Source organism: Hyla sarda, chromosome 3, assembly GCF_029499605.1.
Source record: "Hyla sarda isolate aHylSar1 chromosome 3, aHylSar1.hap1, whole genome shotgun sequence".
Lineage (NCBI taxonomy): Eukaryota > Metazoa > Chordata > Amphibia > Anura > Hylidae > Hyla > Hyla sarda.
In genome coordinates, this window is record NC_079191.1 from 345,902,338 (window position 1) to 345,930,244 (window position 27,907).

Sequence of the window (27,907 nt, forward strand, 5' to 3'; positions counted from 1 at the left end):
GGTTTTGGGGTCTAAAGGGGCGTTGTGACTTTTTTTTGATTTTTGCACTACAGGTTTGCGGCTATCATTATTCCATCACTGCAACCTGTTGTGCTTTTGTTTTGCTGCTACTGCTTGATTGCCTCTGTTGTATACTTGCATTATACCTTTGCCCCTGAGGAACCCACCATAAGTGAGGGAAACGCGTAAGGCTGTATTCAGGTTGTTTAATGTGCATTTTTAGTAAAGGGATTGACCAAGGGATAGATCGGGGCAGGGGTCGTCCTTATTAGGACGAGTGCTCCGACGGTCCCTGTGGGAGCAGGGGTAGTCCTCACAACATCTCCCCTGACAGGGTATATTAGGGTCCTCCCTTCATACGGCCTAATCCCCCAGCCATCCCTATATCCCAGAGTCCCACCAGGAATCATGCACTCTGGTCCCTGAATTTGTCTTTTGGTTTCACGATATATGTTAATGTATAGTCCGTGGGGCATCTTCATGTATTTTAACTGGTACTCAATAAATGTTATGTTTTCATTGTGCATACCCCCTCTGTGAAGCCAAAAATGCTTAGAGAAGCGCCAAAGTGCTGATGAAGCACATTATTCATTTATACGGTGTTAGCATATTTATATAACTGGTGCCATACATTTTAGATCACAGGTAACTTTCTAAAAACAAGTGCAATGCCGCAAACTAAGAAAATGGTTTAATACTAAATAAATGTCGCATAATTAGCTTTAGCGCAACATCTTTAAATGCGGATTTGCCAAGAAGGTGCGGCAGTACCATACCTGCATACATGTGATAAGTTAGTCTTTCGATGAGTTTCACTACAGTCCCAGCCTTGATGATGGGAATACCAGATTTGGGTTGCACATTTTCCTCAAATATAATGTTCTCTACCGAGTCCGGCTCTGCAAACCTGTAGAGCTTGGGGCTGGGGAGCCGCAGTTGCTCCTCTTTCTCCTCCTGCATTATCGTCCCATCCAACATTCGTTCTAATGTACCTCGGTACTGCAGCGATATTAAGGCAGCCATCCAGTTATTCTTTTCTTCTGCTGATTTAGCAGCAAAAATAACACTGTTCTCATCCTTTAATATAATCTCAAAGGCATGTCTATATTCATTAGTGTCATCCTTGTCGTTGATTTGTACCTTCCGCATAAAAAACTTCTCCTTCAGCCGGTATTCTGCATTGCTTGCACCCGGTAGCCTAGGTTGTCCATGATTCGACTTACAACAGATCATCAAGCCGTCGAAGAGGAATATGTGCCTTTCGTGCTTCGCCCCTACTCGTGTTAGGGCCCCCTCCATGATGAATTCATTACAGCACTGTCCAATGTCCTTTCCCTCCCATCCATCAATGTTTTTCTGAATTTCATTCATTTTTTTAATGGCTAACTGTTTTCCCTTCATTTGATGATTATAAAAACGACATGCAGACTCACTGTGGAATGAAACAAAAAACGCATTACTAGGGAAAGATCACATGTGCATCCACTACTTCTGATTCTTTTCATTCAGAAAAAATAGTTAGTGTTCACACTACCATCAGGGGTAGAGATGAGCGAACTTACAGTAAATTCGATTCGTCACGAACTTCTCGGCTCGGCAGTTGATGACTTTTCCGGCATAAATTAATTCAGCTTTCCGGTGCTCCGGTGGGCTGGAAAAGGTGGATACAGTCCTAGGAGACTCTTTCCTAGGACTGTATCCACCTTTTCCAGCCCACCGGAGCACCTGAAGGCTGAACTAATTAACGCACGAAAAGTCATCAACTGCCGAGCCGAGAAGTTGGTGACGAATCGAATTTCTGTAAGTTCGCTCATCTCTAATCAGGGGCTCTGGTCGGAGCCTCCTATAGCATTTCTGTCAGATTTGACAGAAAGAACGCCCAAGCATCTACCACTATTCTTCCCATATAAACAGGCATAGCTAAATAGTTACATAGATAGGGTTGAGAAAAGTCTTTTAGGTTTAAAGGGGTATTCCAGGTAAAAAACTTTTTTTTATATATATCAACTGGCTCCAGAACGTTAAACAGATTTGTAAATTACTTCTATTAAAAAAATCTTAATCCTTTCAGTACTTATGAGCTTTTGATGTTAAGGGTGTTCTTTTCTGTCTAAGTGCTCTCTGATGACACGCTTCTCGGGAAAAGCCCAGTTTAGAAGAGGTTTACTATGGGGTTTTGCTTCTAAACTGGACGGTTCCCGAGACAGGTGTCATCAGAGAGCACTTAGACAGAAAAGAACAACCTTAACTTCAGAAGCTCATAAGTACTGAAAGGATTAAGATTTTTTAATAGAAGTAATTTACAAATCTGTTTAACTTTCTGGAGCCAGTTGATATATAAAAAAAAGTTTTTTCCTGGAATACCCCATTAATCCAAAACCCTACTGTAGTGGTCTTCAACCTGCGAACCTCCAGATGTTGCAAAACTACAACTCCCAGCATGCCCGGACAGCCAACGGCCTGTGCCCGCCGCTCCGGACCGTCACCGCTGCCCTGGATGTCTCCTTCCATCGCTGTCGCCGCGCCCCCGGGGTGTCCCCGACGCTCCGGTAAGGCATCTGCTTCCACGGGATCCTCGCTCTCCATCACGTCGGTACGCACGCCGCTCCTATTGGATGACGGGACGGCGTGCGCAGCGACGTGATGGCGACAATGGAGAGCGCCGACGATGGAGGGGATCCTGAAGAAGGACGCGCCGGAGCCCCGAGGACAGGTAAGTGATCGTCAGCGGACCACACAGGGCACCGTAAACGGCTATCCTGTGGCAGCTGAAGCAGTCTGCGCTGTCGGACAGCCGTTTATGCGATGGCCCCGACATACAAAAGCATCGTATGTTGATGCTGCCTTCAACAAGCGATGGCCTCTGAGAGGCCATCGTATGTTGAAATGATCGTATGTCGGGGCCATCGTAGGTCGGGGGGTCAGCAATAACGTCACAAAAGTCATCAGGGAGTGAGAGGAAAGGTCGCAAAAACAGCAGAAAAATCAAAACTACAGCAGTAAAATGACACAATCCTACATAACCGAACCTGGAAAACGTCCACTTCTTGAGCATTCGAGGCTGCCTGTACAGGAATGTCTTGGGCTGCACTGACAGCTTATTATAGTAGGGTTGTGGACAATGAGAATGGCCTGCCTTTAATGTCACTTCCTTTAAAAACAAAAGAAAGGACTCCGACTCTCCCCCTTCTGTGCATGCTAAACATTATGTTTATACTAACCCAACCAGGAAAAAGTATAGCAAGAGGAAACAACCCACTTCAATTGCTTTCAGGATATGTTGTAAGTGCATAAAACCTCAATGTTTTGACAAAGAAAAATAGAAAGTACCAAAGATGCTGATTACAGTGAACATGCAGTATAAAACGGTGTCACAACATACACAGCAAGTATACAAAAAAGCACAGACAATAGAGGCAGCAACTGGAGAGAGAAATCGCTCTGCAAAGAAGAGAGCTGCCTCCATGGAAAATAGGAGGAGGATAGCCAAGTGGATCTAGGAGGGACAGGCAAAACCGCAATGGAGGTGGAAAGAAAAAAATGGGTTGAGAAGTCAACGGAAGATAGTCCTCCATCAGGCAAGCTCAAACACTTTACGGTGTCTACAAGATTTTATAGGGAGAAAAGAGCTATATGGGTTTTAAAGGGTTACTCCGCTGCTCAGCGTTTGGAACAAACTGTTCCGAACGCTGGAGCCGGGAGCTTATGATGTCAAGGCCCCGCCCCCTCATCACATCGACTTGCATTGAGGGGGCGGGGCGTGATGTCTTGAGGGGGCGGGGCTATGACTTTACAAGCTCCTGGCGTCAGCTCTAGCGTCTGGAGCAGTTTGTTCCAAACGCTGAGCAGCGGAGTAACCCTTTAACTACATTATAAGGGCTATTTTCCAGTAACGCTCACCTTTAGGGCCATATTTTGCAGCGTATCTGCTGCTGCATATTTCCCTACCCATTGAAGTCAATGGGAAGCAAAATCAGCTGTGCACTTTGCTACCCATTGGCTTCAAATGGTAGGAAAATACACAACCGCCAATAGGCTGCAAAACACGGCACGTCCGACCCTACCCCTAAGGGTGCATTTACTAAATCCAGAAACATTGCAGAAAAGTGGATGGGATTTGCAAAAATCTCAACCATCTGCTACTGAAAAAAAATATATATAATAATAATAATAATAATAATAATAATAATAATAATAATAATAATATATATATCTATATAAATATATCTATGTAAATATATCTATAGAAATATATCTATATCTATATCAATATATCTATATCAATATATCTATATCTATATCTCTATAATAATGATCATTATAAATAAAAAAGGATAAAAATCCACACAGAAAATGACCCGCAGTGCAGTCAACATGTGGAAGAATTGCGGATTTAGTGCAGATTTTTCCCACTTCCCCAAAACCTGCACAAAATTCACAGTTTTAACATAATCTGCAATAAAAGCTACTACAATCTTCCTGCTGCAGATACAAGTGTAAAAACGCTGTGATTATTATTATTTTTTTTTTTAGAAAAAATTGCCCAAAAAAGTTAAAACAGGTTAGTTAATAAAACATGTATTCTGTACAGATGCATTAGTCGCATTCATTTAGGATTATGTTACCATGTTGAAAGAAATAATGTTGGGTACCTGAGACGTCTTTTGGCCAGGCTCTTCGAACATATCCGCTCCATACTGCTCTGGAGGTTGAGCAGGGCAGTTATGGATTGCTTCAGACATTCTTTATCTTCCTCGTCCTCACTTTTTTCTTCTAATTGCTGCAAAGCAGGGACCAAAACAGAAACAGGTGTCGGGCAGGTTCTAAAGTGCATGAGGACTGTCCAAAAATGACAATGATGATACAACTATACTGGTCGGCCTGGAAGATCTACAGTGAAGATCTTCAATAATATTACATAATATAGGCAATATTGTTTATATACAATGCATTTCATGCATAAAAACTGTCAAAAACATCAATATTGCCAGTAGTGACAAAACCAATATGTTTAACCCTACACTGAAAACATAAAGAGGTAAAAAAGGATTTTTGGTACAGCTACACTAATCTATATTTCTATATATATATATATATATATATATATATATATATATATATATATATATATATATATATATATATATTTTTTTTTTTTTTTTTTTTTTTTTCATATATCAAGAACAATGGAGGAGATTTATCAAAACCTATGCAAAGGATAAGTTGCCCAGTTGGCCATAGCAACCAATCAGCTTCTTTCATTTTGCCGAGGCCTTTTAATAATGAAAGAAGTGATCTGATTGGTTGCTATGGGCAACGTTTCCTCTGCACAACATTTGATAAATCTCCCCTAATGTCTTTACAGATGCATGTCAAGTCCCAGATACAAAATCCTTGCAACGGTGTAACACGCCTTAGGGGTCATGATCTCTCAGTCTCACAAAATGCAAAACCATGTCTATTTGTAGGTCAAAGACTATCTTAGAATAGATTGCTTGGTAATGATGCATATGCATCTATTAAAGGGATAGTCAGAGTTAAAGTGTCATTAGTAAACATTTTTATATTGGTTTTACCCTGGTTTTGTAGTGTACATTTGTCCCACAGTTTGTCTCAGATGCTGTTTTGAGACTTTTCATTGTGACTTTTGCTTTAGAAGGTTTTTCTAATAGAATATACCAAGTCCTGATTTCAGTTGATATCGTGCAGTGGTCAGGAATTTATCATATGCGACTTTTCAGTTTGTTGCATCTTTGGTCACAACTGCACTTAATTAGCATAAGTCTACACCAGCCCTGACTTGGCTTATAAAACTGACTGTTGACAGCATTATTAAAAAGTCGCATGAAAAGTAGGAGTAATCACCAAAGTGATGTATTGAAGAAAGAAATTATCAGCAGGATGCTAGATAAGCCAGGAGCCTGCACAGAGCCCTGATTGTCCCACCCACACTTCCTGAGTTTGGTCTCCTCACAGAGACAGAAGCAATATCTTCAGGGATTGTGGGGGGTCTGACTGCTGGGACATCTGACACTAATCACCTACACTGTGGATACGGGATAAGTAATTCTTATTTAAGATGCCTAACATAAAATTAAAGAGGTATTCTAACTAAAAGCCTTCAAATAATGGGCTGTTATGTTGGCATAACTAGATTTGCTTTTACCTGCACACCAGTAAGCTGGTCAATATATTCTGTAAGTAGAAGTTCTACAGGACTGCGAAGCTTCAGATTCTTCTTCCCCCATTATTAAGGACATATACCGGACGTCATGGTGACTAAACTAATGATTTTTTTCCTGTGGTTTCTCATTTCAAGACAGACAATACAGAAATAAAAAACTATCTAGGGCACCTGATCGCTGTCCACAACCAGGAAAATAGATTTCTCACCCCGGCCTATTAATGGCCGATATACTGGAAATTGCAGTAGTGACCTCACTGGGATTTCCTGTTCTTGTATAAGAGAACAAAAGGAATGAATCAAGGAGGGGCCATTCGGAGATCACAGTATTGATTCATTTGCATCTGACAAAACTGCAATATCCTGCATGGCCACTATTAAATGAACAGCATGCAAGAGTATGGGGGCAAAGTAATGAATGAAGAGGCGTCCTATCTAACAGCTGGTCAGCGGGGCTGGCAAGAGTCAGTCCAACACAATCCCGATAATCATGGGAAACCCTTTATATACACATTATTTCAATACAATAGGGGGCATATGCTTGTGTAATATAAATAGAGGACCCCCTTGTATGACAGCGCTAACACGGAATATAGACAGTGGTTGCTTGGGACAGTCCCCCATTTTGTTCTAAGGTAGGTTCACTTATGAAAAATGTAAAGTTCTGTATTGAGATAATGCATAAACAGCAATTTCCTTCTATTTATATCCAAACTGCTCCCTTTGCAGCAGCCCAGAAATCCTATTACAGCTTGTTTCACAACAGCACCTGCCTGCGGCTCCATAGACAGGACACATGCTTCTTGTTTTAACAGGTTTGCAGGAAGACGACAGGGAACACCAACGTTCACCACTACTATTTATACAGTTTTCCAAAATACAGCAATGGCCTCACTAAAGTTAAACATACAATCCAAAACTACAGGAATAATCAGGCTTATATGGACACATAAATGCTTCTTACCTTAATAAATTCAAAGTAGTGCAGGCAGTAGTAAACAGGAGCTAGAAGTAACCGCGGCAAAACATATTGCACAGCTTCTTTAAAACCTTCACTTATAGACTGGAAGAAACATACGCACCAACAATAAATGATACATTTTCCGAATATTGCTGACAATAATAAAACACCACGTTCTAATGACCATGTAGATGCACAATACAAACATCATGCAGGCAGCCATTCAATTTAAAGGGGTACTCCGGCGCTAAGACAAAGGATAGGGGATAAGATGCCTGATTGCGGGGGTCCCACTGCTGGGGACCCCTGTGATCTTGAACGCAGCACCCCGGGGTGCTGCGTGCAAGATCACGGGGGTCCCCAGCGATCAGGCATCGTATCCCTATCCTTTGGATGGGGGATAAGATGTCTTAGCGCCGGAGTTCCCCTTTAACATTATTTTTGCACACCTTGTCTATTATGCAGAATCTGGTAACAAGCAAACCTTAAATGGGCACTGTCATGAAGTAAAAAAATTGATATGTTGTAGTCCTTAAGTACTACAACATATCTCTAATATACTTTAATTAAAAAAAGTGATTTTAAACAAGTTTAAAATCACTTTTAAATTCAGCCACTAGGGGTCCCCCTCCTAGTGGCCGAATGCATTCAGCAGTGACGTGACCACTGAATTTCGACTCATTTCAGCCTGGCAATGAGTCGAAATTCAGGCACTGCTGTGCTAGCTCCCGCCTGTCAATCAAACAGGCAAGAGCGAGCATGCTGATAGCTGGGGCTGTGCGCATTGGCCAGCTCCACTGGCCTCGCGCCCGCCCCCGTTACCCTGTCCGGAGGCAGCGCGCGCACTCATTGCTGCGCTGATCCTCCGGATGGGTAAGTTTGATCTGAGGTCGTATATTACTTTACAAACTATCCGGCAACTACAACTCCCAGCATGCCAACTACAACTCCCGGCTGTAATATCGTGCATGGCAGGCTGGCGATGCTCCTCTACTCCTCCTCCCTGGATAACACATGCACAGGTAAACAGGGAGGAGGAGACCCCAGAGCTGCCTGCCGTGCTATTGGCAGATCGTCTATGCAGCGCTCCCGACAGGAGCGCTGCATAGACGATCTGAGGGCGGAAGCAAGCGCCCAGCAAGGCATCAGTGACGTCGTGAATGCTGGGAAGCGCTGCTTCCCGCCCTGCTTTATAGAGCAGATTTAGAAGCACTAAATCAGCTCTATTAAAGCGATTTAAAAGTTTTTTAAAGCCAGGTAGGGGGTTAGGGCTAGATTACTAATTGGTAGGGACATATTAGATTATATATTACTTGGTGGGAGCTACCCTTTAAGGCTAGGTTCAAACTACGGAATTTCCTAGCAGAATTCAGTTTTGATATTCCACTTGGAAATTCTGACACAGAAAGAATGATCTTGCTTAATTCACCTGAAATATATTGTCTATTGGCATGGAAGTTATACACGTGATCCTAGTTGCCTTTGGTCGCACTCGGAATCTCCATCTGGAATTGTTCCATCCAGAGATTTCGTAGTGTTAACCTAGCCTTATACATGAGTTAGGCCTACTCTACCATTCCACTGGGGTTATAAAGTCAATGACCACTAGATTGGTGAATGTTTTGTTCTATTCTTGTCTCAGCTACCGCAGCACTTTGCAGAGCTGCAGACTCCACGTCACATCGTTGCTCAGCCAACCACTGACTGGGAAAGGGACACCGCCGCGGGCAGCGATTTGCTAAGTGGCGATGTGACGTGGCATCTGCAGCTCTATGAAGTGCGGTGGTGGCTGATACTGGGCAGGTAGGCAAGTAGAAGCTTTTTTTGGTTTTATTATTATGCAGTCTGGGAACATATTAAATACATTTCACTAATGAACTTCATGCACTATATTCTGCCAATACAGACATACCTGTAAATAAAAAGCAGCACCGGGCTTGGAAAGCTGACTAAGAAAGTGATCATGAAAACCTGGTCGTAGAATATCCTGAGCGTAGGATTCATATGGATCAAAGGCTAATTCCTGTAATTGAGATAAAAAAGCTGAAAAAAACATGTAATAAAACAATGACTTGTAGTATAGCTGAATTCTTAAAGGGAAACAGTTACTAGATTTCCATCCACTAAAATCGTCACCATGTCAAGATACTGCTGGGGAACAGCATCCCCCCCTTAAAAGTGTCCATTTTGAAAGGAATCCGTCATCAGGATTGAACCAAGCACAGTGTGCAAAAGGAATCATAATAAGGTTTTCTTATATATCATATCTGGGTTTCGTGAACTGAGAAGTGCTGAGAGAATATGTTCACTCGAGAGCAAAGGGTATGCTAATGAACACGAGGGGTCATCAAGCCAGGGGGGGGGGAGGGGGGGAACTAGTAACGGCTCTGTAATTGTGCTCTGCATGCATGATTGTTAAGCAAAGAGGCTTCTATGTCACATATTGTCAGGACATAGAAGCCCTGTTGCCTGTCAATCACGCCTGCAGAGAGCAATTACAGGCAGAGTAGTACAAGCAAAATGTAAGAAACTTTATATGTATTTATTGGACAGAACAAGCCACTTTCTCCACAAATCAGGCTCCTTTCCAACTCCTCTCTCCTAAGCTCATGATTCAATCTGAAAAAAAGCTCAAGGCCAACCTGAGAGGCAAGACTAATAGAAGTATCAGTTTACATGCTGCCCATGGAAGTCTATGGGGAAGAGGAGACAGATAGGAAATGGAAAGTGCTGGTGAGAGACTACAGAAGCTTACAATGAGTGTTATGGCTTGATTCACGGCTTACACTGCTCTATAATGTCCTCTACACTGCTGCTACTTCTGTAGGTGTGCTATACAGGGAAAACACGATCCCCTCTGGTGCATGGGCAGTGTGTGTGAGCCATCACAGAAGCTACTCTTCACCCACTAGCTCTGCTCCCTAGCTCCTCAGGAGACCAGGACAACCCACCTTCTTTGGTAATTTAGTTGCTTTCACACACAGCACTAAAAAAAAAGACACATAACAGGAGGATGCTTAGAAGTGTTTTGCCCATCAGTATAACATCACAGTAGTGATAAAGTGGCTTACAATTGGGTTACCTCTCAAAGGGGTATTTCCAGGCTATAACAATAGATGCATTTTCCTCTGGATATATCAATCACTGATCGGCAGGGTGTTGACAACCAGCCCCCCATGCAGATTAGAGGTCTGATGCAGTACGCAGTGAACAAGGCTGGAAGCAGTTGGCTCTGTTCACGGTCTAGTATTGCAGCTGTAGAAACCAAGCCTGATCAGGGCGCCAGCCCCATTCAGCCCGCAGTGCGGGTGCTGAACAGCTTGGTTAGCACTAGGGATCGTGGTGCGGTGGGGGCGGGGCATTATCGGCAAGGTAATTGCTGATACCGATAATGCCCAAAATCCTGATTATCGGCCGATCCCTAGTTAGTACCCCACAGATCAGTGATTGATGGCCTACTCTAGTCCAGAAACCCCCTTTAAAACCTCAAAATAGTCTTATGTCAGTAAATAAAAAAAATAAAAATAAATCAGAGCACTACCTTAGGTTAGGGAATATGTTGTGTTTACTTACAGAGATATTTGCATTATTGGTTGTCCTTTAGAATTAAACTAAAAAGGGTTGTCTGGTGCTCTAAATCTCTTTTAAAAAGGGTTCAGGTTGTCAAAGAAACAAAACAAAAGCCTCACATGCCCAATCCACCGCTGCTGCCATTTTAAATATACCTAGGTTGAAGTTACTGTTTTGACATTTCAACAGAGGAAAGCTGGGAAACAGCAAAATACAAAAACCTGCCTGCATGGTACTATATGGCAACAGAACTGAATAAATGATGGCTTGTAATCTGAAGCGTGGACACTGCTTAAAAAAAAAAAGGCTTTTAAAGAAAGAAATGTATGTTGTAAAATGTCCTAAAAAACAAGTACAGTATATCAATTACAGAGATCCCTCAACTTACAATGGCCTCAACACAACAGTTTCAACATACAATGGTTTCTCTGGACCATCGTAACTTGAAACCAGACTCAACATACAATGCTACGGACAGTCCAGATCTGTGAGACATGTCACAACTGGAGGAACTGACCAATCAGAATGGGCATTCACTGGTAAATCACCTGTATTACTGAGGTGCAAGCACTGACTGGCTGTCTGGTAGCGCCCCCTACAGTACAGGGAGGAACTACAAGTTCTGTACTACTCCGTACCTGTGCCATGGTTAGCTGCTCCTTTGGACACCAAGTAAGGGCGGCTCCATTTGGGACACTGTGTATACTGTATAGGACCCTAAAGCAGCTCCTTTCTTCTACTTAAACCATTGTTTCCCAACCAGGGTGTCTCCAGCTGTTGCAAAACTACAACTCCCAGCATGCCCGGACAGCCAAAGGCTGTCCGGGCATGCTGGGAGTTGTAGTTTTGCAACAGCTGGAGGCACCCTGGTTGGGAAACACTGACATAGACAGTGATTTACAGCTCCCAGCAGATCTTTCTTACTTTTATATGTAAGGATTTGCTTTATCTGTATTAGTTATCTACTTTTTTTTTTCTTTAATCCTCACTTTTTCCTATTTTTGGATGACATTTTGGTTGCTTTAGAACCAATTACCAGGTTTCCATAGAGTTCTGGTCTTAACATACAATGGTTTCAACATACAATGGTCGTCCTGGAACCAATTAATATTGTAACTTGAGGGACCACTGTACTGGAAGAATTTGCTGCCCCCTTATGGGGAAAAAGGAAAATGTATTTGATAGGTTATTAAGATGTACTAGGGATACTTTCCCACCTAATAAGTTGTCCCCTCTTTCATGAGAACATCTGCATATAGATATAGTAGGTTGTTGCAGGTCTAAAATTCTAAGATCAATAGTGACTAAAACCTCACCTCCGCTAAATCCTCGAAGCAGCTTCCAACTAATGGGTGCGGACTGCTCTCATCTGTCATTTCCACTGTGTCTTCAATAAGGCCCAATAGCTTCACACTAAGTTCATGGATATCACTGATTCGACTAAATATATTTTCTACATCCTGAAAAAAACATTCATTGATGTCAATATGGACTATATAGGCTTAGGGAATTTCTAGTTAAGAGAAATACTAGTTCATAAAGTTATCATTTACATTCAACAATTTTCTGTGAAAAAGACGTACAACAGATTTTATTCTCCAATATGTCCTGTAAAAGTTTTAATCTGTATAGAATATTCCTAGTGATCTAAAACAGTGATACTATTACCTGAAGGATTACTGAGATATATATATATATATATATATATATAAAAAATATAGCTGTAGAAGGTCAAAAACAGCAGCATACCGATACATAGTAACTATACATGCACAATGAAGCCAGAAAGGTTGACATGGTCATAACAATCCCTGAGGCAGCCTCTAGGAGGCGCTAACAACATGCAGATTTTTATTTATTTATTTATTTTTAACAGCTCTAAATTTTGATAGCTTTTACCTGCAATTCCCACCCGCTAGAGGGGATTTAAAGCTCCCACTAAGAGACATGTGGCTGTGATCCCTTAAAAACGGATAGATGTCAGGGAAGAGAAGAGCTAGGCATTTTGGACTTCAATACGCCCAATCCATTTGTTCTCAGGGAAATAATCCACCGTGGGAGGACTATGGCAGTGGCTTACTCCCCATTCTGAATCCATTTATAGCCAAACGTGCATGTGTATTCGGGGATCGGAAGAGACAACTATTGACTGACCGATAAAATCAATGAAAGTAGAAAATTGCCAATACTAGTGGTGCAGCCTATAGAAACACATACACCGTATATACTCGAGTATAAGCAGAGTTTTTCAGCACAATTTTTCGTGCTGAAAACGCCCCCCTCGGCTTATACTAGAGTGAACTCTCCGCCTGTCAATCCCTTCTCAGTGGTCTTCAACCTGCGGACCTCCAGCTGTTGCAAAACTACAACTCCCAGCATGCCCGGACAGCCATCGGCCTTAGTCATCATACAGACCCCCCCTTTAGTTTTCTACTCCCCTCCCCTCGGTGGGAAGGAAGGGTGAGCTGGTCCGGGCCATCTATGTTGCAGGGACCGTCTGGGGGGGGAGGGTTAGTCGTTCCGGGCTGTCTATCTTCACCGGGAGGCCATCTACTCCACTCTGGGCCCGGCCCCAGACTAGTGACGTAGTCTTGATGACGACGCACAGGGACGTCCCAGCGCATGAACATCCCTGTGCGTCGTCGTCGTCAAGGCAACGTCACTAGTCCGGGGCTGGCCCAAAGCGGAGAAGAGGGCCTCCCGGTGAAGATGGACAGACGGGCATGCTGGGAGTTGTAGTTTTACAACATCTGGAGGTCCGCAGGTTGAAGACCACTGATTAATAGGCGTGATGATGAAGGGGGGGGGGGGAATGATGACAGGGTGAGGATGACGGGGGTCTGGATGATGACAGGGGAGGGGAGGAATTATGTATTTCCCACCCTAGGCTTATAGTCGAGTCAATAACTTTTCCTGGATTTTTGGGAGAAATTAGGAGCCTCTGCTTATATTCGGGTCGGCTTATTCTTGAGTATATACGGTACATCAAAATGATAGTTACAGGAACAGGGTCTGTGCCAATGCAAAAAAATCAAACCATGGTCATAATAGAGGAATTCAAATTAAAATAGACTAGCAAGAGAGCAGAGGTGTCACTGGTTACCAAAATCAATTCAGGGGTACAGTAGCTGATGCTGCACCCTGAATTGTAAAGTGACCCCCACACATGAATTTCCCCTGACACACACAGTGGGTCCAAGGTTAGACCACCCACTCTGGTCCCAAGGAAGAATATGGATTGGTGTCCCTATAACAGAGGTCCGAGATGTCAGGTCAGAGCATCCCCTTAGTAGTCTATGGCATGGTTTTTCTTGTATCACACTTCATGCCATTTATGCAAACGGGATGGAGTCGTGACGACACAAAACTCCGGCCCCGGGGTCGTGAGTCTTCAGACACGGATCGATCATCGCTTCATGCAGCTGAGACAGGTGGGTGTTGCATGAAAGATTGTGGGGGTCTCCAGCATCGGGACCCCCGCGGTCAGACCTCTTATTCCCTATCCTTTGGATAGGGGATAAGATGTCTAAGGGCTGAAGTACCCCTTTAAATTTATCCATCTTGACTGGTTTAGTTTTTGTATTGACACATACCTTGCTCCTATACCTATCTTTTTAATGTATAGCAAATTCAGCTGACAGCTAACATGTATGGCCAGCTTTAGTCAACTCATGAAAAGACACAAAGAAAGAAAGGAAAATGGAGGTTAACAACTTACATGTGCTGAAAACAGTTTTTTGTTGGAGGCAAAAGGTTCTCTGAATACTTTGATGAGGTTTTATTCCCTTATATATTGCCTACTTTCTGCCATAAAGGACTTAACAAGATCATAGTAGGTTTGTTCCCCCAAGGTAGATGGCTCTTCATCAGCTAAGGACAATACACTGATGTCTTCTTCAAAGTTCACAGACACTTGTCCAGCTCACCAAAACCCCTCCAATGTGTACGGATCGGTGTCCAGCCAACACCCGACAGTAGAACAAAGAAGCAGGAGATCCAGCACTATTCTTTGCAGCTTTATTGAAAACACAGCACTCGGATAAAATCAGCCAACACATCAGACGCGTTTCGAGCACATGCGCTCGAAACGCGTCTGATGTGTTGGCTGATTTTATCCCAGTGCTGTGTTTTCAATAAAGCTGCAAAGAATAGGGCCGGATCTCCTGCTTCTTTGTTCTACTGATGTCTTCTTCATCCTGATGGAACAGGGGGAAGCATCAGCTACACTAATTCATCTACTGCACCCCTGATACATTTATATGGATTGTGGTAACCAGTGACAGCCCTGCGCTCTCGCTAGTCTCTTTTGGCTTAAATTCATCTATTCTGACCTTTTTTGTATTGGCACAGACCTTGTTCCTATACCTATCTTTGGAGCAAATTCGGTGGACAGCTGAAACGCATAGTTGGCTTAAGTCAACTCATGAAAAGACACAATAAAAAGAGAAGGCAAAATGGTGGTCAACAACTTACATGAGCTGAAAAGAGTTTTGTGTTGGAGGCAAAAGGTTCCCTCAATACTTTGATGATAAGGTTTAATTCCCTTATATATTGTCTAATTTCCGCCATAAAGGACTTAACAAGATCATAGTAGGTTTGTTCCCCTAAGGTCGATGGCTCTTCCTCAGATAAGGACAATACACTGATGTCTTCTTCATCCTGATGGAACATATCCATCAATACCTGTGTAAATAAAAAAGGATAAAAAAAATAATTGGCATATGTAATGGACGATTAACAATAACTCCCCCTTATAACTGATCAATATGCTAGCATGGAGGGACCTAGCGGGTTGCTAATGTTTGCGTATATAGCTTTTAGACCTTTTAAAGACGCACCAGCCGCCCATTTGGTCTTGTAAGGAACAGAATACAATTATTAGCTATACATTCATTTCTATACTAAGACTTGGCAGGATAAAACACTTTGATGGTGACCTACAATGGATTTAGAAAGTCTTCAGAACCTTTCAATTTTTTTCACATTTTGTTACGTTGTGGCCTTGTCCCAAAATAAATAAAAAAATATATATAAAGTTTTTGCCTGTCATTCAGCAGCAATACTCCATAATGGCAAAACGAGTCTTTTCTAATTTCTTGACTCCGTACTCAGCCAAGAAGACAGATGAAGACAAGTGCTTTAACTATGATGCCATAATGGATTTTGGGATTTTCTTCCATTCTTCTCGCAGATTTTTTTCAAGCGCCCTCTGGTTGGATGAGGATTGTCATTTATTTTGAGGATTGTTCAGATCAGGTTTTCATTAGGAATCTCTCTGTATTTTGCTTCATTCAGCTTTTCCCCAACCCTGATCCTTCTCCGTCCCAGCAGCTGAAAAATAGCCCCATAGCATGCAAACACTACACTAAAAGGGGTAATCCACTTACCGTATTTTTCGCCATATAAGACGCACTTTTTCTTCCCCATAACTGGGGGGGAAAAGTTAGTGCGTCTTCTATGGCGAATACACACCTATCGCGGTGGTCCCTGTGGCCATCAACGGCCGGGACCCGCGGCTAATACCGGACATCACCGATCGCGGTGATGCCCTGTATTAACCCTTGAGATGCGGCGATCAAAGCTGACCGTAGCGTCTGAAGCGACAGTGACACTAACCCGGCTCTTCGGGACCACCACGGTGAAATCGCGGTGTCCCGAACAGCTTACAGTACACCGGGAGGGACCTTACCTGCCTCCTCGGTGTCTGCTCCGTGCCGGAATCCCCTGCATTGCCGGCGCTCTCCTTCGACGTCATCACGTCGTCGCGCACACCGTCCAGTCATCCAATAGGAGCGGCGTGCGTAGCGACAGGATGACGGCGACGGAGAGTGTGGATCCCGGGGAAGACGACGTCCGGAGCTTCGGGGACACCACGGGGACGCGGCGACAGCGATGGAGTGACATCCAGGGAAGCGGTGACGAGCGGTGATGGGTCCGGCGCGGCGGGGACACGTGCGTATTACCTCCTATACCAGTGGTCTTCAACCTGCGGACCTCCAGATGTTGCAAAACTACAACTCCCAGCATGCCCGGACAGCCAACGGCTGTCCGGGCATGCTGGGAGTTGTTGTTTTGCAACATCTGGAGGTCCGCAGGTTGAAGACCACTGGTGGGTTCAGAATCTTTTTTTTCTAGATTTTGCACCTTTAAAATTGGGTGCGTCTTATATGCCGGTGCGTCCTATAGGGCGAAAAATACGGTATCCCTTATCCAAAGCCCTAAAGGCTCAGATTGTGAGAAATAAGTTTCTCTGGTCTAATGAAAGAAGATTGTATTTTGTGGCCTCAATTCTAAGATTTTTGTCTGGAGAAAACCAGGCACAGCTCATCACCTGCCCAATACCATCTCTACAGTTAAAGGGGTTCTCCACCTAATAAAAACAGATCCCCTATCCTTTGGAACCCCAAGATCTCCTGTGCATGTCGCATTTCTCACCTCTTCAAGCAGGGTCGTTCGCTACCCGCCAGTGCGCTCCAGCCCCCCACCCTCGGAGATACACACTTGCTGAAGAGAAAAGTGTCCTTGTTGTTCCATTTTATGGAGGCCACTGTGCTCTTTGGAAGTGTCAGCACAGTAGAAATTGGTTTTACCCTTCCTAGCACAAGAGCTCAACATAGAAAAATGTGAAAAAAGTGAAATGGTCTGAAGACCTTCTGAACGGCCCATTCTTACCTTATCTACACACATTGCCACCTTTATGTCTTGCTTGGTGATTTCATAATGCCTGATATTCCGTACATAATTCCCAGCGAGTTTCAATATATCAGCAGAAATGTATTCTAATACTGCAACTATGTAAACAGATACTTGATGATCAATTTTATAACCTAAGACCTCCTGTGAAGAAAGAAAAAAATACTTAGATGCAAAACAAAAATAAAAAAATAAAAATCCAATATTATCATAATATGGCCAAATCGGACTGCAAGAAACAGAAACAGGGAGCATGATCCCAACGCACTGAAACGCTTGGGTGTTTCAGAGAAATTATAGTTTGAGAAAGCTGCTGGGAACCGGGTAAGTAGTCACTGGGGTGGGTCCCTGGAGGCTGCTTGCCACCCCCACTGGCCTTAAAGGGGTATTCCAGGCAAAACCTTTTTTATATATATATATATCAACTGGCTCCAGAAAGTTAAACAGATTTGTAAATTACTTCTATTAAAAAATCTTAATCTTTCCAATAGTTATTAGCTTCTGAAGTTTTCTGTCTAACTGCTCAATGATGATGTCACGTCCCGGGAGCTGTGCATGATGGGAGAATATCCCCATAGGAACTGCCCAGCTCCCGGGACGTGAGTCATCAGAAAGCAGTTAGACAGAAAACAGCAACTCAACTTCAGAAGCTAATAACTATTGGAAGGATTAAGATTTTTTTAATAGAAGTAACTTACAAATCTGTTTAACTTTCTGGAGCCAGTTGTTATATAAAAAAAAAAAAAGTTTTGGCCTGGAATATCCCTTTAAGTGACATCTCTTCCTACATGTGTATAGATTAAAGGGGTACGCCAGTGGAAAACATTTATTATTTTTTTTTTTAATCAACTGGTGCCAGAAAATTAAACAAATTTGTAAATTACCTTTATTTAAAAATCTTAATCCTTCCAGTACTTATCAGATGCTGTATGCTACAGAGGTAGTTCTTTTCTTTTTGAATCTCTTTTTTGTCTGACCACAGTGCTCTCCCCTGATAAGTACTGGAAGGATTAAGATTTTAAACAAAGGTAATTTACAAATCTAATTTTCATGGCACCAGTTGATTTAAAAAAAAATAAAAATAAAAAAAAAATAGTTGTTTTCCACCAGAGTACCCCAAGATCTCTCACTCAAAGCTGGAGGGCCAACAGCAGCTGTGGTGACCGCTCCCTGTCACTACTTAACCTGTTCCCAGCAGCTTTTTAAAACTATGATTTCTCTTTCCCATTGTTTCGCCTCTTTCAACCTTTATGTTTTATGTTGAAACCACTGACATGTTCTTTTTAAACACCATTTTACACTTACGCTACAGTCGAGTCTTCTATGCAGACCCATGTATCTACATGGTAACAGACTAAAAGTGTTGTGGTCTGATCCTGCTGCCATACTGTATATTTGTAACCTACTTTATCTGTCAACATTCTGCAAGTTACCAAGAAACAGGACACAGATCGGAGATTGTATGCCTGCAGGATCAGTACATGTGTTGTCTGTTACCATGGAGAGACACAGGTCAGAGATTGTATGCCTGCAGGATCAGTACATGTGTTGTCTGTTACCATGGAGAGACACAGATCAGAGATTGTATGCCTGCAGGATCAGTACATGTGTTGTCTGTTACCATGGAGAGACACAGATCAGAGATTGTATGCCTGCAGGATCAGTACATGTGTTGTCTGTTACCATGGAGAGACACAGGTCAGAGATTGTATGCCTGCAGGATCAGTACATGTGTTGTCTGTTACCATGGAGAGACACAGATCGGAGATTGTATGCCTGCAGGATCAGTACATGTGTTGTCTGTTACCATGGAGACACAGGTCAGAGATTGTATGCCTGCAGGATCAGTACATGTGTTGTCTGTTACCATGGAGAGACACAGGTCAGAGATTGTATGCCTGCAGGATCAGTACATGTGTTGTCTGTTACCATGGAGAGACACAGGTCAGAGATTGTATGCCTGCAGGATCAGTACATGTGTTGTCTGTTACCATGGAGAGACACAGATCGGAGATTGTATGCCTGCAGGATCAGTACATGTGTTGTCTGTTACCATGGAGAGACACAGGTCAGAGATTGTATGCCTGCAGGATCAGTACATGTGTTGTCTGTTACCATGGAGACACAGGTCAGAGATTGTATGCCTGCAGGATCAGTACATGTGTTGTCTGTTACCATGGAGAGACACAGGTCAGAGATTGTATGCCTGCAGGATCAGTACATGTGTTGTCTGTTACCATGGAGACACAGGTCAGAGATTGTATGCCTGCAGGATCAGTACATGTGTTGTCTGTTACCATGGAGAGACACAGGTCAGAGATTGTATACCTGCAGGATCAGTACATGGGTTGTCTGTTACCATGGAGAGACACAGATCAGAGATTGTATGCCTGCAGGATCAGTACATGTGTTGTCTGTTACCATGGAGAGACACAGATCGGAGATTGTATGCCTGCAGGATCAGTACATGTGTTGTCTGTTACCATGGAGAGACACAGGTCAGAGATTGTATGCCTGCAGGATCAGAACATGTGTTGTCTGTTACCATGGAGACACAGGTCAGAGATTGTATGCCTGCAGGATCAGTACATGTGTTGTCTGTTACCATGGAGAGACACAGGTCAGAGATTGTATGCCTGCAGGATCAGTACATGTGTTGTCTGTTACCATGGAGAGACACAGATCAGAGATTGTATGCCTGCAGGATCAGTACATGTGTTGTCTGTTACCATGGAGAGACACAGGTCAGAGATTGTATGCCTGCAGGATCAGTACATGTGTTGTCTGTTACCATGGAGAGACACAGGTCAGAGATTGTATGCCTGCAGGATCAGTACATGTGTTGTCTGTTACCATGGAGAGACACAGGTCAGAGATTGTATGCCTGCAGGATCAGTACATGTGTTGTCTGTTACCATGGAGAGACACAGGTCAGAGATTGTATGCCTGCAGGATCAGTACATGTGTTGTCTGTTACCATGGAGAGACACAGGTCAGAGATTGTATGCCTGCAGGATCAGTACATGTGTTGTCTGTTACCATGGAGAGACACAGGTCAGAGATTGTATGCCTGCAGGATCAGTACATGTGTTGTCTGTTACCATGGAGAGACACAGATCAGAGATTGTATGCCTGCAGGATCAGTACATGTGTTGTCTGTTACCATGGAGAGACACAGATCAGAGATTGTATGCCTGCAGGATCAGTACATGTGTTGTCTGTTACCATGGAGAGACACAGATCAGAGATTGTATGCCTGCAGGATCAGTACATGTGTTGTCTGTTACCATGGAGAGACACAGGTCAGAGATTGTATACCTGCAGGATCAGTACATGGGTTGTCTGTTACCATGGAGAGACACAGGTCAGAGATTGTATGCCTGCAGGATCAGTACATGTGTTGTCTGTTACCATGGAGAGACACAGGTCAGAGATTGTATGCCTGCAGGATCAGTACATGTGTTGTCTGTTACCATGGAGAGACACAGGTCAGAGATTGTATACCTGCAGGATCAGTACATGGGTTGTCTGTTACCATGGAGAGACACAGGTCAGAGATTGTATGCCTGCAGGATCAGTACATGTGTTGTCTGTTACCATGGAGAGACACAGGTCAGAGATTGTATACCTGCAGGATCAGTACATGGGTTGTCTGTTACCATGGAGAGACACAGGTCAGAGATTGTATGCCTGCAGGATCAGTACATGTGTTGTCTGTTACCATGGAGAGACACAGATCAGAGATTGTATGCCTGCAGGATCAGTACATGTGTTGTCTGTTACCATGGAGACACAGATCAGAGATTGTATGCCTGCAGGATCAGTACATGTGTTGTCTGTTACCATGGAGACACAGTTCAGAGATTGTATGCCTGCAGGATCAGTACATGTGTTGTCTGTTACCATGGAGACACAGGTCAGAGATTGTATGCCTGCAGGATCAGTACATGTGTTGTCTGTTACCATGGAGAGACACAGGTCAGAGATTGTATGCCTGCAGGATCAGTACATGTGTTGTCTGTTACCATGGAGAGACACAGATCGGAGATTGTATGCCTGCAGGATCAGTACATGTGTTGTCTGTTACCATGGAGAGACACAGGTCAGAGATTGTATGCCTGCAGGATCAGTACATGTGTTGTCTGTTACCATGGAGAGACACAGATCAGAGATTGTATGCCTGCAGGATCAGTACATGTGTTGTCTGTTACCATGGAGAGACACAGGTCAGAGATTGTATGCCTGCAGGATCAGTACATATGTTGTCTGTTACCATGGAGAGACACAGGTCAGAGATTGTATGCCTGCAGGATCAGTACATGTGTTGTCTGTTACCATGGAGACACAGGTCAGAGATTGTATGCCTGCAGGATCAGTACATGTGTTGTCTGTTACCATGGAGACACAGGTCAGAGATTGTATGCCTGCAGGATCAGTACATGTGTTGTCTGTTACCATGGAGAGACACAGGTCAGAGATTGTATGCCTGCAGGATCAGTACATGTGTTGTCTGTTACCATGGAGAGACACAGATCAGAGATTGTATGCCTGCAGGATCAGTACATGTGTTGTCTGTTACCATGGAGAGACACAGGTCAGAGATTGTATGCCTGCAGGATCAGTACATGTGTTGTCTGTTACCATGGAGAGACACAGGTCAGAGATTGTATGCCTGCAGGATCAGTACATGTGTTGTCTGTTACCATGGAGAGACACAGGTCAGAGATTGTATGCCTGCAGGATCAGTACATGTGTTGTCTGTTACCATGGAGAGACACAGGTCAGAGATTGTATGCCTGCAGGATCAGTACATGTGTTGTCTGTTACCATGGAGAGACACAGGTCAGAGATTGTATGCCTGCAGGATCAGTACATGTGTTGTCTGTTACCATGGAGAGACACAGGTCAGAGATTGTATGCCTGCAGGATCAGTACATGTGTTGTCTGTTACCATGGAGAGACACAGATCAGAGATTGTATGCCTGCAGGATCAGTACATGTGTTGTCTGTTACCATGGAGAGACACAGATCAGAGATTGTATGCCTGCAGGATCAGTACATGTGTTGTCTGTTACCATGGAGAGACACAGATCAGAGATTGTATGCCTGCAGGATCAGTACATGTGTTGTCTGTTACCATGGAGAGACACAGATCAGAGATTGTATGCCTGCAGGATCAGTACATGTGTTGTCTGTTACCATGGAGAGACACAGATCAGAGACTGTATGCCTGCAGGATCAGTACATGTGTTGTCTGTTACCATGGAGAGACACAGATCGGAGATTGTATGCCTGCAGGATCAGTACATGTGTTGTCTGTTACCATGGAGAGACACAGATCAGAGATTGTATGCCTGCAGGATCAGTACATGTGTTGTCTGTTACCATGGAGAGACACAGGTCAGAGATTGTATGCCTGCAGGATCAGTACATGTGTTGTCTGTTACCATGGAGAGACACAGGTCAGAGATTGTATGCCTGCAGGATCAGTACATGTGTTGTCTGTTACCATGGAGAGACACAGATCAGAGATTGTATGCCTGCAGGATCAGTACATGTGTTGTCTGTTACCATGGAGAGACACAGATCAGAGATTGTATGCCTGCAGGATCAGTACATGTGTTGTCTGTTACCATGGAGAGACACAGATCAGAGATTGTATGCCTGCAGGATCAGTACATGTGTTGTCTGTTACCATGGAGAGACACAGATCAGAGATTGTATGCCTGCAGGATCAGTACATGTGTTGTCTGTTACCATGGAGAGACACAGATCAGAGACTGTATGCCTGCAGGATCAGTACATGTGTTGTCTGTTACCATGGAGAGACACAGATCGGAGATTGTATGCCTGCAGGATCAGTACATGTGTTGTCTGTTACCATGGAGAGACACAGGTCAGAGATTGTATGCCTGCAGGATCAGTACATGTGTTGTCTGTTACCATGGAGAGACACAGATCAGAGATTGTATGCCTGCAGGATCAGTACATGTGTTGTCTGTTACCATGGAGAGACACAGATCAGAGATTGTATGCCTGCAGGATCAGTACATGTGTTGTCTGTTACCATGGAGAGACACAGATCAGAGACTGTATGCCTGCAGGATCAGTACATGTGTTGTCTGTTACCATGGAGAGACACAGATCGGAGATTGTATGCCTGCAGGATCAGTACATGTGTTGTCTGTTACCATGGAGAGACACAGGTCAGAGATTGTATGCCTGCAGGATCAGTACATGTGTTGTCTGTTACCATGGAGAGACACAGATCAGAGATTGTATGCCTGCAGGATCAGTACATGTGTTGTCTGTTACCATGGAGAGACACAGATCAGAGATTGTATGCCTGCAGGATCAGTACATGTGTTGTCTGTTACCATGGAGAGACACAGATCAGAGATTGTATGCCTGCAGGATCAGTACATGTGTTGTCTGTTACCATGGAGAGACACAGATCAGAGATTGTATGCCTGCAGGATCAGTACATGTGTTGTCTGTTACCATGGAGAGACACAGATCAGAGATTGTATGCCTGCAGGATCAGTACATGTGTTGTCTGTTACCATGGAGAGACACAGATCAGAGATTGTATGCCTGCAGGATCAGTACATGTGTTGTCTGTTACCATGGAGAGACACAGATCAGAGATTGTATGCCTGCAGGATCAGTACATGTGTTGTCTGTTACCATGGAGAGACACAGATCAGAGACTGTATGCCTGCAGGATCAGTACATGTGTTGTCTGTTACCATGGAGAGACACAGGTCAGAGATTGTATGCCTGCAGGATCAGTACATGTGTTGTCTGTTACCATGGAGAGACACAGGTCAGAGATTGTATACCTGCAGGATCAGTACATGGGTTGTCTGTTACCATGGAGAGACACAGGTCAGAGATTGTATGCCTGCAGGATCAGTACATGTGTTGTCTGTTACCATGGAGAGACACAGGTCAGAGATTGTATACCTGCAGGATCAGTACATGGGTTGTCTGTTACCATGGAGAGACACAGGTCAGAGATTGTATGCCTGCAGGATCAGTACATGTGTTGTCTGTTACCATGGAGAGACACAGATCAGAGATTGTATGCCTGCAGGATCAGTACATGTGTTGTCTGTTACCATGGAGACACAGATCAGAGATTGTATGCCTGCAGGATCAGTACATGTGTTGTCTGTTACCATGGAGACACAGTTCAGAGATTGTATGCCTGCAGGATCAGTACATGTGTTGTCTGTTACCATGGAGACACAGGTCAGAGATTGTATGCCTGCAGGATCAGTACATGTGTTGTCTGTTACCATGGAGAGACACAGGTCAGAGATTGTATGCCTGCAGGATCAGTACATGTGTTGTCTGTTACCATGGAGAGACACAGATCGGAGATTGTATGCCTGCAGGATCAGTACATGTGTTGTCTGTTACCATGGAGAGACACAGGTCAGAGATTGTATGCCTGCAGGATCAGTACATGTGTTGTCTGTTACCATGGAGAGACACAGATCGGAGATTGTATGCCTGCAGGATCAGTACATGTGTTGTCTGTTACCATGGAGACACAGTTCAGAGATTGTATGCCTGCAGGATCAGTACATGTGTTGTCTGTTACCATGGAGACACAGGTCAGAGATTGTATGCCTGCAGGATCAGTACATGTGTTGTCTGTTACCATGGAGAGACACAGGTCAGAGATTGTATGCCTGCAGGATCAGTACATGTGTTGTCTGTTACCATGGAGACACAGGTCAGAGATTGTATGCCTGCAGGATCAGTACATGTGTTGTCTGTTACCATGGAGACACAGGTCAGAGATTGTATGCCTGCAGGATCAGTACATGTGTTGTCTGTTACCATGGAGACACAGTTCAGAGATTGTATGCCTGCAGGATCAGTACATGTGTTGTCTGTTACCATGGAGACACAGGTCAGAGATTGTATGCCTGCAGGATCAGTACATGTGTTGTCTGTTACCATGGAGAGACACAGGTCAGAGATTGTATGCCTGCAGGATCAGTACATGTGTTGTCTGTTACCATGGAGAGACACAGGTCAGAGATTGTATGCCTGCAGGATCAGTACATGTGTTGTCTGTTACCATGGAGACACAGGTCAGAGATTGTATGCCTGCAGGATCAGTACATGTGTTGTCTGTTACCATGGAGAGACACAGGTCAGAGATTGTATGCCTGCAGGATCAGTACATGTGTTGTCTGTTACCATGGAGAGACACAGATCGGAGATTGTATGCCTGCAGGATCAGTACATGTGTTGTCTGTTACCATGGAGAGACACAGATCGGAGATTGTATGCCTGCAGGATCAGTACATGTGTTGTCTGTTACCATGGAGAGACACAGGTCAGAGATTGTATGCCTGCAGGATCAGTACATGTGTTGTCTGTTACCATGGAGAGACACAGATCGGAGATTGTATGCCTGCAGGATCAGTACATGTGTTGTCTGTTACCATGGAGAGACACAGGTCAGAGATTGTATGCCTGCAGGATCAGAACATGTGTTGTCTGTTACCATGGAGACACAGATCAGAGATTGTATGCCTGCAGGATCAGTACATGTGTTGTCTGTTACCATGGAGAGACACAGATCGGAGATTGTATGCCTGCAGGATCAGTACATGTGTTGTCTGTTACCATGGAGAGACACAGGTCAGAGATTGTATGCCTGCAGGATCAGTACATGTGTTGTCTGTTACCATGGAGAGACACAGGTCAGAGATTGTATGCCTGCAGGATCAGTACATGTGTTGTCTGTTACCATGGAGAGACACAGGTCAGAGATTGTATGCCTGCAGGATCTGTACATGTGTTGTCTGTTACCATGGAGACACAGGTCAGAGATTGTATGCCTGCAGGATCAGTACATGTGTTGTCTGTTACCATGGAGAGACACAGGTCAGAGATTGTATGCCTGCAGGATCAGTACATGTGTTGTCTGTTACCATGGAGAGACACAGGTCAGAGATTGTATGCCTGCAGGATCAGTACATGTGTTGTCTGTTACCATGGAGAGACACAGATCAGAGATTGTATGCCTGCAGGATCAGTACATGTGTTGTCTGTTACCATGGAGAGACACAGATCGGAGATTGTATGCCTGCAGGATCAGTACATGTGTTGTCTGTTACCATGGAGAGACACAGATCGGAGATTGTATGCCTGCAGGATCAGTACATGTGTTGTCTGTTACCATGGAGACACAGGTCAGAGATTGTATGCCTGCAGGATCAGTACATGTGTTGTCTGTTACCATGGAGACACAGGTCAGAGATTGTATGCCTGCAGGATCAGTACATGTGTTGTCTGTTACCATGGAGACACAGGTCAGAGATTGTATGCCTGCAGGATCAGTACATGTGTTGTCTGTTACCATGGAGAGACACAGGTCAGAGATTGTATGCCTGCAGGATCAGTACATGTGTTGTCTGTTACCATGGAGAGACACAGGTCAGAGATTGTATGCCTGCAGGATCAGTACATGTGTTGTCTGTTACCATGGAGAGACACAGGTCAGAGATTGTATGCCTGCAGGATCAGTACATGTGTTGTCTGTTACCATGGAGACACAGGTCAGAGATTGTATGCCTGCAGGATCAGTACATGTGTTGTCTGTTACCATGGAGAGACACAGATCGGAGATTGTATGCCTGCAGGATCAGTACATGTGTTGTCTGTTACCATGGAGAGACACAGGTCAGAGATTGTATGCCTGCAGGATCAGTACATGTGTTGTCTGTTACCATGGAGAGACACAGGTCAGAGATTGTATGCCTGCAGGATCAGTACATGTGTTGTCTGTTACCATGGAGACACAGGTCAGAGATTGTATGCCTGCAGGATCAGTACATGTGTTGTCTGTTACCATGGAGACACAGGTCAGAGATTGTATGCCTGCAGGATCAGTACATGTGTTGTCTGTTACCATGGAGACACAGGTCAGAGATTGTATGCCTGCAGGATCAGTACATGTGTTGTCTGTTACCATGGAGACACAGGTCAGAGATTGTATGCCTGCAGGATCAGTACATGTGTTGTCTGTTACCATGGAGACACAGGTCAGAGATTGTATGCCTGCAGGATCAGTACATGTGTTGTCTGTTACCATGGAGACACAGGTCAGAGATTGTATGCCTGCAGGATCAGTACATGTGTTGTCTGTTACCATGGAGACACAGGTCAGAGATTGTATGCCTGCAGGATCAGTACATGTGTTGTCTGTTACCATGGAGACACAGGTCAGAGATTGTATGCCTGCAGGATCAGTACATGTGTTGTCTGTTACCATGGAGACACAGGTCAGAGATTGTATGCCTGCAGGATCAGTACATGTGTTGTCTGTTACCATGGAGAGACACAGGTCAGAGATTGTATGCCTGCAGGATCAGTACATGTGTTGTCTGTTACCATGGAGACACAGGTCAGAGATTGTATGCCTGCAGGATCAGTACATGTGTTGTCTGTTACCATGGAGAGACACAGATCGG

The 27,907-nt window shown here is 44.0% G+C and overlaps 1 protein-coding gene across 1 annotated transcript in view; it reads right to left on the minus strand.

Moving 5' to 3' along the window:
• Nucleotides 1-27,907, minus strand: part of SOS1 (SOS Ras/Rac guanine nucleotide exchange factor 1) — a 125,411-nt gene that overhangs the window by 36,473 nt on the left and 61,031 nt on the right. Inside the window, exons 4-10 of the mRNA XM_056567469.1 lie at nucleotides 17,388-17,552; nucleotides 15,189-15,398; nucleotides 12,032-12,175; nucleotides 9,058-9,168; nucleotides 7,149-7,247; nucleotides 4,653-4,780; nucleotides 777-1,432 (exon numbers count right to left, since the gene is read on the minus strand). Of these exons, the coding sequence (XP_056423444.1) occupies nucleotides 777-1,432; nucleotides 4,653-4,780; nucleotides 7,149-7,247; nucleotides 9,058-9,168; nucleotides 12,032-12,175; nucleotides 15,189-15,398; nucleotides 17,388-17,552 (1,513 nt within the window). The remainder of the gene's footprint in view (nucleotides 1-776; nucleotides 1,433-4,652; nucleotides 4,781-7,148; nucleotides 7,248-9,057; nucleotides 9,169-12,031; nucleotides 12,176-15,188; nucleotides 15,399-17,387; nucleotides 17,553-27,907) is intronic.